Source organism: Eumetopias jubatus, unplaced genomic scaffold, assembly GCF_037043125.1.
Source record: "Eumetopias jubatus isolate StellerSeaLion01/CBP00866 unplaced genomic scaffold, mEumJub1_p1.0 scaffold_10, whole genome shotgun sequence".
Lineage (NCBI taxonomy): Eukaryota > Metazoa > Chordata > Mammalia > Carnivora > Otariidae > Eumetopias > Eumetopias jubatus.
The window spans coordinates 107,596,984-107,609,396 of NW_028274816.1; the positions used below are offsets into that span (position 1 = coordinate 107,596,984).

Below are 12,413 nucleotides of genomic sequence, written 5' to 3' on the forward strand. Positions count from 1 at the left end.
CCTGGGCCCAGGCAGAGAGAGAGAGGCCCAGTGCAGCTGAGGTTCCCAACACCAGGAGCTACTGGGAGAAAGCAATACGTTTGTGCAGAATCTCTATGTATATTCTATTTTATTAAATTAATTGAATCTAGTATATGCGGGATGTACGACATTTTGTGACTGAAGAGACTTGTTTCCTTCTACTTGTATGTGTCTCAGAATATTTTTGAGGCGAAGGCGTCTGTCTCTTGGCTATTTTAACCTAAAATAACCAGTCTAGTTATATTCCCTCTTCTTGCAAAGCACAAGCTGGGACCGAGAGTGCATTTCAGCCCTGCCGGTGGCCCATCTTCAGCGGAGAGTGAGAACCACTTTGGAAACTGTAATGTAACTTATTTTCTCCTTTAACCTCGCCATCATTTTCTGTAGGAAAAAAAAAGAGAAAAAGAGAAAAATAAGATTTTACAAATGAAATGGAACCTTTTTATATATATACATACATACATATCTATATCTATATCTATAATAAAGTAATTTTCCAAAATAAAAGTTAATCCCGATCCAGAGTAAAAGCAAAAGGGACAGAGTTAGGCATTTCCAGGGGGCACTGGAGAAAGACCGTCCCTGGAGCTGGGGAGTGGGCAGCGGGCAGGGAGTGGGTCGGAGCTGCCTCTCTGTGCATGAGTGTGTGCGCGCGTGCGTGTCTGTCTGTCTGTCTGGGGGGGAGAGAACGTAACCCTCTCCTGGGAGGGCTGCCACCTTACAGCCTCACCTGGCGGGGTGGGGGGGGGGAGGGCGGAGTTGGAAGTCTAGGCCAGCAGGGTCTACTGCTTCTACCAAAGCTTTCTCGCTTCCTCCACGCCAGGCAGCTCTGTGAATGTGAGTAATTCCAGATTAACTCTTATTTCTGCTGACAGCTATCAGCCGCACATTGAAAGCTGGAAATTGGCATGATGAAGCTGTTTTGGTTAATGGGGCTGATGGAGACTGGGGGAGGCAGCCTCAGCTGCTGCCGACGGGATCTGCGGGCTGCTGGGGGTGGGGGCAGCGCTTCTGGGTTTTCCTTCCCCAGCCTTCAGCCCCTGTGACCTGGGACGGCTGGGCTTTGGCCTCCCGCCTTGGGGGTCCTGCTGGCCGGCGCTGTGGGCACTGTTCCGTCAAGCTGGCCATGGGATTAAGCTGCACAAACAGAGCGGGCTGCTCGCTCCTGAGACCGAGGCCCCCCACCCCCAAGTCCAAAGGCGACCTCCCAGTGGAGCAGGTCTGGCTGGGCAGCGGGCTGCGCAGTGTGGAGCCGGCCCCCGGGGGGGAGATGAATGAACTCCATCAAGGTGTTTACATGGTCTGCTGCTGCCCGCCCAGTGGGAGCCGGCGGAGGCGGACGGGAGTGAAGGCGGCGAGGGAGGGCTGGAGGGCAGCGAGGAGGAGGAGGGGGAGGGGGAGGGGAGGCGCGGGAGAAGAGGAGGGGCCGTTGGGGTGGCCCAGAACCTCCTTTCTGGTGCTACCTTGGCAACACTCTCTTGTCTGAAACCCCGGTGCCAAGAGGCAGTGCCACAGGCACCAACCACAGGCTCAGTCAGCCTCTCTCCTGCCAGCCACCCCAAACATCCACCCCAACCCCACTCCTTTGAACATCCCTACCCCCTCATCTCCAGCACCTTCAAACCCCAGGACCCTTGAAACCTCAAAGGCAGCTCCAGTGGGCTGGCCAGCCCCTCATCAGCCTCTCTCTGAACTTGCGATGAGCCTGGGATGGGGGGGTGCCAGGCTGCAGGGCAGATGGACCCGGAGGCTTGGTTCCATCCCGTTTTCTAAGCTGGTGAAAGTTTTTCTAATTGCTCTTCTGGACAGAAATATACTTCTTCTTGAAGAAAACACCTGGCTTTATCCTCTTGGGGTGTGCAATAGTGTGGAACTCTTTCCTCGGACCTCCTTGGGTGCGCTTGTAGGAGCTGCCTTAAAAAAAAAAAAAAAAAAAAAGCAAAACTGAACAAAATTCCAAGAGTTTTGTCCACCTGGGTCTGCAGATTAAGCTTTTATATTTTTGTAGAATTCTATAGCTGTCTATTCCCTAATGAGGGTGTGACAGTTGGGGAGGGGGCTCTGGGGTCTTTTTTCTTCTAATGGTTGGACAATTCTGGGTGAAGATGAAGCCAGGAAGCTTGGCTATAACCCCTTCTCCTCAAATCCAGGCTCCCCCCTACCCCTGCCCCCAGGAACCCCTAGAGTCAAAGTAGATATTTTCGTGAACAGAATTGTGGCCTCTCCCCTAACTATCTTCCCCCAACAATCATGCCCCAACAATGTAAAATCTTTATCGGTGATGGAAACTGTTGTATCTCATTAAAGGTGGAAATAGGGGTGCCTGGGTGGCTCAGTTGGTTAAGCATCTGACTCTTGGTTTCTGCTCAGGTCATGATCTCAGGGTCATGGGATCAAGCACCAGGTCGGCTCTGTGCTCAGCAGGCAGTCTGCTGGAGATTCTCCCTCTCCCTCCGTCCCTCCCCTCCACTCACACAAAGTCTCTCTCTCTCTCTCTCTCTCTACCCTCCCAAATAAATAAATCTTAAAAAATAAAAAAGTGGAAATAATAACACTGTTGATTCTTTTTTAAAATTTTTTTTAAAAAGATTTTATTTTATTTATTTGACAGAAAGAGACACAGTGAGAGAGGGAACACAAGCAGGAGGAGTGGGAGAGGGAGAAGCAGGCTTCCCGCGGAGCAGGGAGCCCGATGCAGGGCTCAATCCCAGGACCCTGGGACCATGACCTGAGCCAAAGAAGGCAGATGCTTAACCAACTGGTCCACCCAGATGCCCCAACACTGCTGATTCTTATTAACAGTAATGATAAGATGCTGCAAACCTCACGATGTTTCTCTGGATGGCTGTTATCTGCTCTAGGGTACATAGGGAAGTGGAGGAGCCTGAAGGAGGCTGGAATGGGGAGGGGCTGGTGGCTGCAAAGTAGGCCTTGGATTAAGGCCCCCTGGGGAGGGGGGCAGGGTTGGAACTGGCCAAGAGCTTCAGGGGAGTGGGGGCCTTTAGAGATAAGAACATCTACCCTGGCACTTCTGCTCTCAGCCTTCTCCTGGGGGCTTCAAAGGAAATTGTGTCAACAGCGACGGTCCCCCACCTCGGGCTTGTCTGCTTCTGCTTCCTCCCGCCCAAGACTCCAGGAAAAGGTCTGCCTGGGGGTGGGGGGTGGGGACTAGGAAGAAGAGAGAGCTGAGCTGGTGCTAAAAACAAATCTGAGGCTCTTCTGCAATCTCACTTACTCTTCACAGCACCCTAACAAGGAGGATAGCATGGCTTTCATTTTTTCACGAGGCAGTGGGTTCAGAGAGGTTTAGTGACCTGCCCAAGACCACACAGGCAGGAAATGGCAGAGTTGGGATTTCATTCTCGGTCTGGCCAACCTCTAGCCCACTGGCTTCATACAGCCCAGCCTCTTCTCCTTGTGGAGAAAATGGGGCATGGTGCAAGGAATCCTGCTCATGAAATGACTTACTGGGGAGGCCTTTTCCAAGGCAGTCACATTTGTGTTCATAGAAATGGGCTCCCCGCTGGGCATACTCAGAAGCTTGAAGGAACCCACAGCCCTTCACCTTGTGTGGAGGAGAGAGAGATGTTTAATCACAAGGCATCCCTCAGCTCCAGATGCTCATCCAAGAGCTGGCCAAGGCTGGCTCTGTGATCACCCAGTTTCCCAGGCATCACCTTTCCCTGGCATAATGCTGCCCTTGAACCACAGAGCACCGTCCCCCTCCTCCCACCCGCTTGTCCTTCCTGTCCTCTCCCCGTGCCCCACCCAGGCCTCTCCCACTTTCCAAACAGCTTTCACATCCATCGGCACCCTTAGTCCCCACCCATCACACTCTGGTGCCCCACGGCCTCCTCTCCTCCCTTTGCTTGGGCCAGCTCGGACCTGGGGGGCTGGGCACCATAGTGCAGCGAGGACATCAGACACCAGGTGGCAGCACAAAGCGCCTTCACCTGCTCGCCGTGCCCCCCACCCACGATGACCCTTCTGTAGAGGGACCTAGCCAGGGAGAGGACACCACACTGATGGACACCTTCCACAGATGGATGCTCTGCATAGCCCTCCAAAGGAGGAAACACGCTCACAGGCCCAATGAAGGACTCATTTGTGCACAGAGAATTCCAGGCATGGGAGTGCAGAGCCCACAGTACCCAGTGATCCCTGCCTAAGGCCAGGGGACCCAGGACTAATCCAAGACAGTGACTGCCAGGAGCAGTTTAGTTGTAGGCTGGCTCCCTACTCTGAGGACACAGCAAGGCAGGCCAAGGAGTGGCAGCTCCGGTAAACACCCAGGAGGGAAATCTGCTAAGAACGTCAGGACTCTGTCTGAGCCCCAGTCCAGGTGTGGGAGCTGCTGCCTGCGGCGCACGGAGCCAGTTAATTCTTCTTGCTCTGAGAACTGAACGGGGCGAGGCAGCCAGGGGTCACATGCATGCCAAATCAGATCAAGTGCAGGTTTCGGAGGCCACGAGGGGGCTCTGTGCGGCCCTCACCAGTCTGGAATCTGGACAAAACAAGTTCCGCCCCACCACTTGGGAGGACAGAGTGGGGAGGCTGGAGTTTGGGCTGGATCTGGTTTGGGGGTGCTCCAGGGCTTCAAGGAACCACAAGGGGCTCAAAAGACTCCGGCAATGAGTGAAGGGGAGAACTAGAGTAGCCTTTGCTACTCCACACCCCTCCCTGCCCTGGTTCCGACCTGACTCTCCTGATTCGAAGCATTTCCTGTCCCTGGGTCTCCCTGCCCCTGCCTTGCTCTCCTTTCTTCTCTCCGCTGTCATTCCCGCTCAGAGCTGTACCTTGCAATTATCTTATCTTTCCATCTCCCTGCCAGAAAATCTCCGCTGAGTTCCCCTGGGATGCTCACCGGTGGGGGAGGCAGAGCACACACTCTGTCTGTCCCTCCTGGAGCTGTCCATCCCCAGCTGGAGGGGAGGATGGGGCTGGGGCCCCAAAGCTGGGGGGCGGGTGCAGCCCCTGTCTCTGCTGCAGCCCAGCAGGTCTCAGGAGCCTCCAGCTGGAAACATCTTGGTTCTGGAAAGGTGAAAGCAGAGTGGACAGTGCCTACTGCTGGGACTGTGGCTGAGAGCACAGTAGCGTCACTACTTACAACCTCTTCTAAGGACATGAGATACTTGTTTAGTCAGTCAACAAATATTTCCCGAGGCTCTACTTTGCCAGGCACTGTCCCAGGTGCTGAGGATAATAAACAAGTGTGCTCGGTCCCTCTTCTGCAGGAGTACACAGTCTCCTGGGGGAGGTGAGCAAGACAATCAGTGAGTACAATAGGGGCGGGGAGACAGTGCAGAGGAAGGGTGCTTAGCCCAGGATGGGGGCAAGGGAGTTTTATGGAGGGCTTTGGGGGGGGCTGTGGGGCTTGAGCGAAATCTTCAAGGACGGGTAGAGTTTGCCAGGTGCAGAAAGGGAGGTGAGGTGTAGGGAGGGGATTATGCTGAGCAATCTGGAGGGTGGGCCGGGGGACATGAATGCAACAGCTCTGGACACCGGAAATGCATCCTGCCCAAAGGAGCTGCATGGAAACAGTCCCGCACTCAGACGACGGGGAGCTCCTCCCACCCCTGCCAGGATAAGACAACTCAGGGCCTCAGTTTTCTTGCTCTGGTGGAGCAAAAACAATCATGTCCTAGGAGTTTTATGGTTATTATTCAAGGGCTGTGCGGGAAAGGTTCACATTCCAAGAGGGACCAAAAACAGCAAAACCCCAGTGAATACCTCAAGAGAGATGGGAGAGGCTGAGGTTTGCTACGGTCCCCTCCCATGATCCCGGAGGCTCCCACCCAATGCCGTGAGCCCGGGAAGGGCTCCCCAATGGCAGGATGGGATGGTGCCAAAGGGAGAGTGCTTCAGTCCCAAGGGTCCTGGCCCCGAACTAGAGGAAGGGCTGGAGGAGGAGCCCCAGTCGTTCACCATAGAAGCCTGGATCACCAGCGCTGGAAGAGACCTTAGATGGCATTTTGTCCAAGTTGTTCAAGAAACCATGTCCCAGAGACCGCAAGGGCCTTGCGGTATACAAAGTTACTGCCCAAGGCGGGAAGGGGGGGTTGGAGGTGACTTAGTCGATCCCTTCCCTTGGGGACCTCTCAGACCGGCAGGGAAGACAGACTCTTCATAACTAAATATAACCCAAGGCACTCTGTGACAAGATGTGAAAGCTCTGGAAAGTCTTGGGCTCAGAGATGGGGGCCGGGGTGCAGGGTGACTATGTCAGTAGAGGGGAGGGGGGCAGACAAAAGGCAGAGAGGGCTTGCCCAGTGGAGGGGAAGTGGACCCCCACCCCCATCCCTCTGCCTGGGAAGGGGGAGCCTTGTCCACCCTGTTCTGTCCAGTGCAGCACAGATCTCTGTTCCCATAGCTCGTGACATAGACTTCCTTCTAGTCACTTCCTCCCAGCCCAGAGGGACAGGCCATGGCTGGCTGCATCTGCGTTATCTTGCTGGCCCACCCACGTCTGCTGCTAAGCAGCCAAGGAAGAAAACACCTCCTGAGAACAGGTGCCAGGGAAGGGATCGCCGGGGTGAACCTGGCAGACCCAGAAGACAGAGCCAAGCCCGCAGGGTTGGGGATGTGGAGGGCAGGAGAGAGATGGGGCAGGGGTGGGGGAGGTGGGGTCAGGGCGGGGTGGGGGGTGGTGGTGGGGGGAATTCCTTCTCAGCCCCAAGAAGGGGCGGTGAATTGGGCCTGTGATCCTGTTGGGGGAGTGAGAGATAGAAGGATGGAGGGACACAACATGGCCAAGCTGGGGCAAGCAGGAGAAGCCCACTGACGCCAAATCCGTTTTACAGATGGAGAATGTGAAGACTCAGCCTTAGCAGTGTGCTAATGTGGAGCTCTTTCTGGGGCCTTGCCTGCCCATCCCTCACCCCGACGGGGCCAGGGTGGGGGAAATTAACCCGTGTGGGGCGCCTACGAAGTGTGCCAGGCAACACGCCTGATGCCGGTTACTCCTCAGAGTAGTAAGCCTAGGAACTCGGATTATCCCTGTTTTTCAGAAGCAGAAGCAGAGGCCTGGAGTGGTGCTGCAGCAACAGGCACAAGATCAGGGAGCCACAGATGCTCAGGAAGGCCGCAATTTAAGAGAACTATGGGAAGCCACCATCTGTATGATGCTAGGCCCCCCTCCCACCCCCTGTACTTAGGCACACCGCACAACCAGCTCCTCATGTGCTGATTTCTGCTCTTTCTCAGGTAACTGGTGGGGCAGAGGTAGACTTCCTGATGGGCTGGGCCTGTAAGCATTCCCATTTCACGGATGAGAAGACTGAGGTCCAGAGATGACCTGGACCTCATCGGGGATATACTCACGGAGGACGTCTTGCTATGTTACTTTCCACGTCTCTATGACTTATTGGCCCGGCCGAGTTATGCCCCTTGGACACAGACCCTGCTCCAGTCCCACCAGCCTCGGTGTCTGGAGGGGCATCTCTCCGGCGCCGCCCACTGGCCACTCGAAGGAGTTGTCACTGTATCAATGGCCCCCACTCCGCCCCCGCCCCAACCCAAAGTCCCTCCCGGAGCCGCAGCCTCGGGGCAGCTCTGTCGTAATTCGCCAGGACAAGAGAATCCACCCAAAGAGACAAAGGCGGGGCCTGGCGGGGCGGGCGGGCGGGGCGGAGCGGAGCGCGGGGGGGTGGGGGCTCGAGGGGGCGGAGGCGGCTGGGGCGCAGCTGGGTCCCACCTGGGCAGGCCGCCTCACTCGCCTTCCTGGCCGCGGCGCCTCGACCCCATGGACGCCCTGTGCGGCTCCAAGTTCTGGGTAAGGAGGTGTCCCGGGACCGAGGGCGCACACCGGCGAGCTCCTGCGAGGGCCCTGGGGGCGGGGCGATGCGACGGCGGGAGGAGGTCTGGCCATAGCCGCCCTGAGCCAGGATCCTGGGGTCCTCCGGGACCTGTCCTGCCCTCCCCGACGCAGAAAGAGTTTGGGAAAACGAGGCACGAATCAGAAGATGCTCCCACATGGACTAGGGCTCCCTTGTCCACTTTTACACCTGCCCCCTCCCTCTCTTCCGCATCCAGAGTACCTGCCCGTTCAAGCACGCAGGTAGTTCGGGAAGCTGGCTCTGCTCTTCTTGGAAAGCAATCCTGCCACCTTCTTTCCTCTGGTGTTAAGAGCTGCTAGGAAGCAGGGAGTCCCTCTCCAACCCTCTCCTTTTTTTTTTTTTTTATGTTATTTATTTATTTGAGAGAGAGAGAGGGAGAGAGAGCAAGAGAGTGAGGGGCAGGAGAAGCAGACTCCCTGCTGTGCAGGGAGGCCCATGCAGGGCTCGATCCCAGGACCCTGGGAGGATGACCTGAGCCGAAAGCAGATGCCTAACCGACTGAGCCACCTGGGTGTCCCAACCCTCTTCTTTCATGGATGGGGAAAGGGAGGCCCAGAGAGAGGAAGGGACTTGCTCGAAGTCACCCAGTTAGAAGAAAACAGAGCTCAGAAAACAGTCTCAGATTCAAGGGGCTTGTCCATGGTCATGCAAGGATGCCCAGCATAGGCTGGCCTCAAATCCAGGGCCTCTGATTGTTTTTTTAAGACGTTGTTTATTTAGGGCGCCTGGGTGGCTCAGTCGTTAAGCGTCTGCCTTCGGCTCAGGTCGTGATCCCTGGGTCCTGGGATCAAGCCGCGTGTCGGGCTCCCTGCTCTGCGGGAAGCCTGCTTCTCCCTCTCCCACTCCCCCTGCTTGTGTTCCCTCTCTCGCTGTCTCTCTCTCTCTCTGTCAAATAAATAAATAAAAAAGATTTTGTTTATTTATTTGAGAGACAGAGAGAAAGAACACAAGCAGGGTGGGGGGGTGAAGAGGCAGAGGGAGAGAGAGAAGCAGGCTCCCCGCTGAGCAAGGAGACTGATGCAGGGTTCGATCCCAGGACCCTGGAATCATGACCTGAGCTGAAGGCAGAGGCTTAACCGACTAAGCCACCCAGGCTCCCCGAGGGCCTATGATTTTTCAATATCTAAATCTTTTTCTCATTTTAAGTATCTGTACCTATATGCCCGATGTTTGTGGGCCCAGTGTGTGTAACCTGTGGGTGTGTTCTGTGTGGGTATGCATGCATGTGTGTGTACATAGTGTTCTCAGGCTGTTTGAAACTTGGGACCTATAAAATGGAGTACTTATAAAACAGTATCTTTGAGGATCTCTTTTTCCCCCTGGGTCACTAATCAAAGATGGTGCAACCGTCTTGCCCATTCGCACAGAAACCCACATCCGTCATTTAGCTTGGACTGATGACTGATGGCCAAGTCCAGAGGTTGTGCCTCTGGCTCATGAGTCTACTTGTTTCATAGCTCACTGGAGCCTAGCTGGCATGGCCATAGCAAGGTCACAATGTCTCAGATAGCCAGGCAGAGGACATGCAAATCAAAGGGGCAAATAGGCCCAAGCCGCAAGTGCCAAAGGCGCCCTGTGCCTGGATGGACAGCTAATCCCAAGAGCCTAGGACTGCCCAGAGACAGGCTTTGAGGAAGTGGAGGTGAGGAACTCCTGACCGCCTTCTTGTTCCACGCTTAGAGATCCTTTGGCTCTACCTTTACATGATATTGCAGAATCTAAGAGATTCCACAGAACTTGTGGGCTTGAAGCAGCTAGCCCAGCCCCTTCCTGCAGAGCTTGGGAAGCTGAGAGCCAGGCAGGGATTGGACTCATCAAGGTCACGTAACAGTAAGTGGCTGAGTGCTGGACTGGGAAGCAGGACCCCTGAGATATGGTTCCAACTTGGCCATTGTCTGACTGTGTGTTCTTGGCCTTCTAGTAGGCCCCTTGTCCCAGAGATTCCTTGCTGCTCATGAGCTTTATGTACTTCCTCTGGGGACCTCGGGGTCCATGGGAGTCCGTTTATCTATTTTAGGTCCAAGGGATGAACCCGTTGTTGTGGTTTCTGCTTTGATACCTCAAAGGACAGGGAAATCACTCCTCTTCCTCCTCCCAGTCTAAACACCTTCCGTCTTCCACATGACCTTCTGGCTCCTGAAAGTCGTGTCGGGCTGCACCCAACCCAGCGTGGTTGGAGTCAGGAGGTGGGGTGGGGAGGAGGCAGGGAGGGCCTGAGGCCCCAGAGCACTGAGTGCCTCCATTCATGGTGGGCTAGTTTGCATCTCATTTGGACTGTATCTTATTCAGGTAGACTTGTCCCCGAATCTTTTATCTCAGGGGCCTGCGGGTGACCCACCTTGTGGGAAGTGGTTCAGGGCAGTCCCTGAGCCGGAAGTGAAGAGGTGAGGGTGGAGGGACTTGGCATGGTTCAGGCCTGTCGGGCCGCTTGTTTTCCAAGCCTTTTTTAGCTTACCCACACAGCCTCAGTTACTCTACCTGTGAAATGGGAGAATAACCCATCTCCTAAGCACCTCCCAAGATTGCTGAGGAGGTCACATGAGTAGGGAAGGGAAAACAATTTTGAGAACTACAAAACTTTCCGTGGGTGACTGACAGGTCCTGATATTCCTGGAAATGAGGGGAGCAAAAGAGAAATGAGGTTCGAAGCGGGAGTTCGGTCTGGGAAGGCCTAGAAGAGAGGGGCCAGGAGCTCCTATTTTAGCTCTTTGCTGGGATTTTGTGGCTAAATCCATCGGCCTCAGCCCCAGCTAAGTCAGAAGGCAGGAGAGTCCAGGAGGTCCATGAGCCCCTGGACTTGTGCACACATGCCTGGGCGCTCACACACACAATTCACTGGGTGAACAATCCCTCTCTATCACTCTCTCACGTCTGCCACGTTGGGGTAGATCTCCAGCATCTCCGAGTGTGCCTTGGGAGTTTTTGAGGAAATAAATTCCAAATGAATGAACTGTAACCAAAGGGCCCAGGGCTAATGAGGTCAAAGCAAAGATGCTTCTAGAATAGAGGTGGTAGTGTCCCTTTCTTTGCTGGCCCATTGCCTCCTACTGGAGAATTACCTTCTGTGATGAGCAGTGGAAACAAGAGCGCACTCAAGTGGTAAAGCAGAGTACAAGTGCCTCAGGAGGTCTCGACCTGTTTACAGAATTAGTCTTGATCTGATGTCCCAGGAAGTGCTGGGGAAGCTGATGTGGACTCAGAAATCTGAAGGTCCTGACCATGAGAACGGCCCAAAAATGGCACTGAGTGCCAGAAAGGAGTGAGCTCCCCAACACTGAGGGTATGCAAGCATATGGTGAGTGACCCCTTTGTAGGGATGCTGGAGAGAAGATTCAAGCCAAGGAAGGAGTTGGTGTCCCACTCTGAAATTCTGTGACCGACTAGGACGAGGGAAGATGTGGCCAAGGGAAGATTCACAGGTTCCTTCTCTGAGATTTCCTGGCTCTCTCTCTACTTCAGACATGGAGTTTGCCCAGCAGCAGCTCTTGGTAGAGACCTATGAGTCTGCCACTGGTCAGGCACCGGCACCTGCACTGTTCCCTTGGCTGTCTCCCACCCAAGGGAGAGGCAAAGCCCTCATCCTGTGTCTCCTGCTCTGGTCCATCTAGTTCCATCCTGTCACTCACTAGCTCTGTGACTTTTGGCAAATCGCTCACCCTCTCTGGGCTCCAGCTGAGCTCACGCAGGCTCCGGGGCCCCCTTCACGTCCAGTTTCACAATGCTGGTTCTGGGAGGCTGATCCTTAGGCTCAGGGCCTTGGCCATGATTAGAGCCTTCCAAATAGCCCATTAGGGTATTAGAGTCTCAGGCTTCTTCTTGGGTCTTTGCCCAACCGAGTAGGCGATTACCAGAGCACAGGAGTAATGGACTCTGATTTCAATGTACTTTGACTCTCAAATGATGGTAGTGACTTGCAAAGCTGTGAGGTAGGCAGGTGGGTGGGAGGTGGGTACCCCTCAGCCTACTGAGCACCAGCATTTCCCCTTAAGAACCCAGTCCTCCCTGCCAGGTGAGGGCCTCTAGAATCCCCTCCCTCCATCTCAGCTGTGGGACAGCAAAGCTGGGGCTGGGCCACTTTGAGCCCCTGAGCTCCTGGCTCCTGTGGGAGGATCTGCGGTCCTTTCTGATCATAGGCTGCCTTCTCCCCAGCCCTGCTAGTCCCTGACAGCCCCTGGACCTGGGTCTTGAGGGCCAGAGATTTAGGGAAGGAAGTGAGTCAGAAGTAGCATTTGGGAGGGAACTTTGCCACACTGTCTGCTGGCCCCCAGACTGAGAAATGGCCTTAGAGCCCAGGGCTGGCCTCCCTAGGGAGAGAGGGCCCCGCAGGGCCTGCCAGTGGACCCATACAGGAAACAGGATCAGAGTGCCTGGGGCTTGTCTCCCTGGTGGGGCTGTCCCGGGGGCAACAGGTGGAGCAGGATCCCTGAGGGGGGGGTGACACTTAGGTGCCCCTGCTGGCTGGCTGGGCCTCTCCCTTGCTCCGCCTGGAGCTGTTCCTGTTTCCAGGGCCAGGGCCAGGAGGTAGCATTGGGGGGTGCTAAGAAGGGCCTAACCCTT

The 12,413-nt window shown here is 55.1% G+C and overlaps 1 protein-coding gene and 1 long non-coding RNA gene across 3 annotated transcripts in view; one reads left to right on the forward strand and one right to left on the reverse strand.

The window, feature by feature from the left end:
- Window positions 1-133: 133 nt before the first annotated feature.
- Window positions 134-7,496, reverse strand: LOC114202824 (uncharacterized). The gene is made up of 3 exons (XR_003607870.2): window positions 7,342-7,496; window positions 1,638-1,935; window positions 134-402 (listed from the first exon to the last, which is right to left on the reverse strand). It is a non-coding gene; the product is annotated as an uncharacterized LOC114202824 (long non-coding RNA).
- A 198-nt stretch (window positions 7,497-7,694) lies between these two features.
- ABCC3 (ATP binding cassette subfamily C member 3) overlaps window positions 7,695-12,413 on the forward strand; it is a 43,840-nt gene continuing 39,121 nt past the window's right edge. For both annotated transcript variants that reach the window (XM_088028323.1, XM_088028324.1), the window contains exon 1: window positions 7,695-7,792. In XM_088028323.1, the coding sequence (XP_087884449.1) occupies window positions 7,763-7,792 (30 nt within the window). In that variant the 5' untranslated portion in view covers window positions 7,695-7,762. The remainder of the gene's footprint in view (window positions 7,793-12,413) is intronic.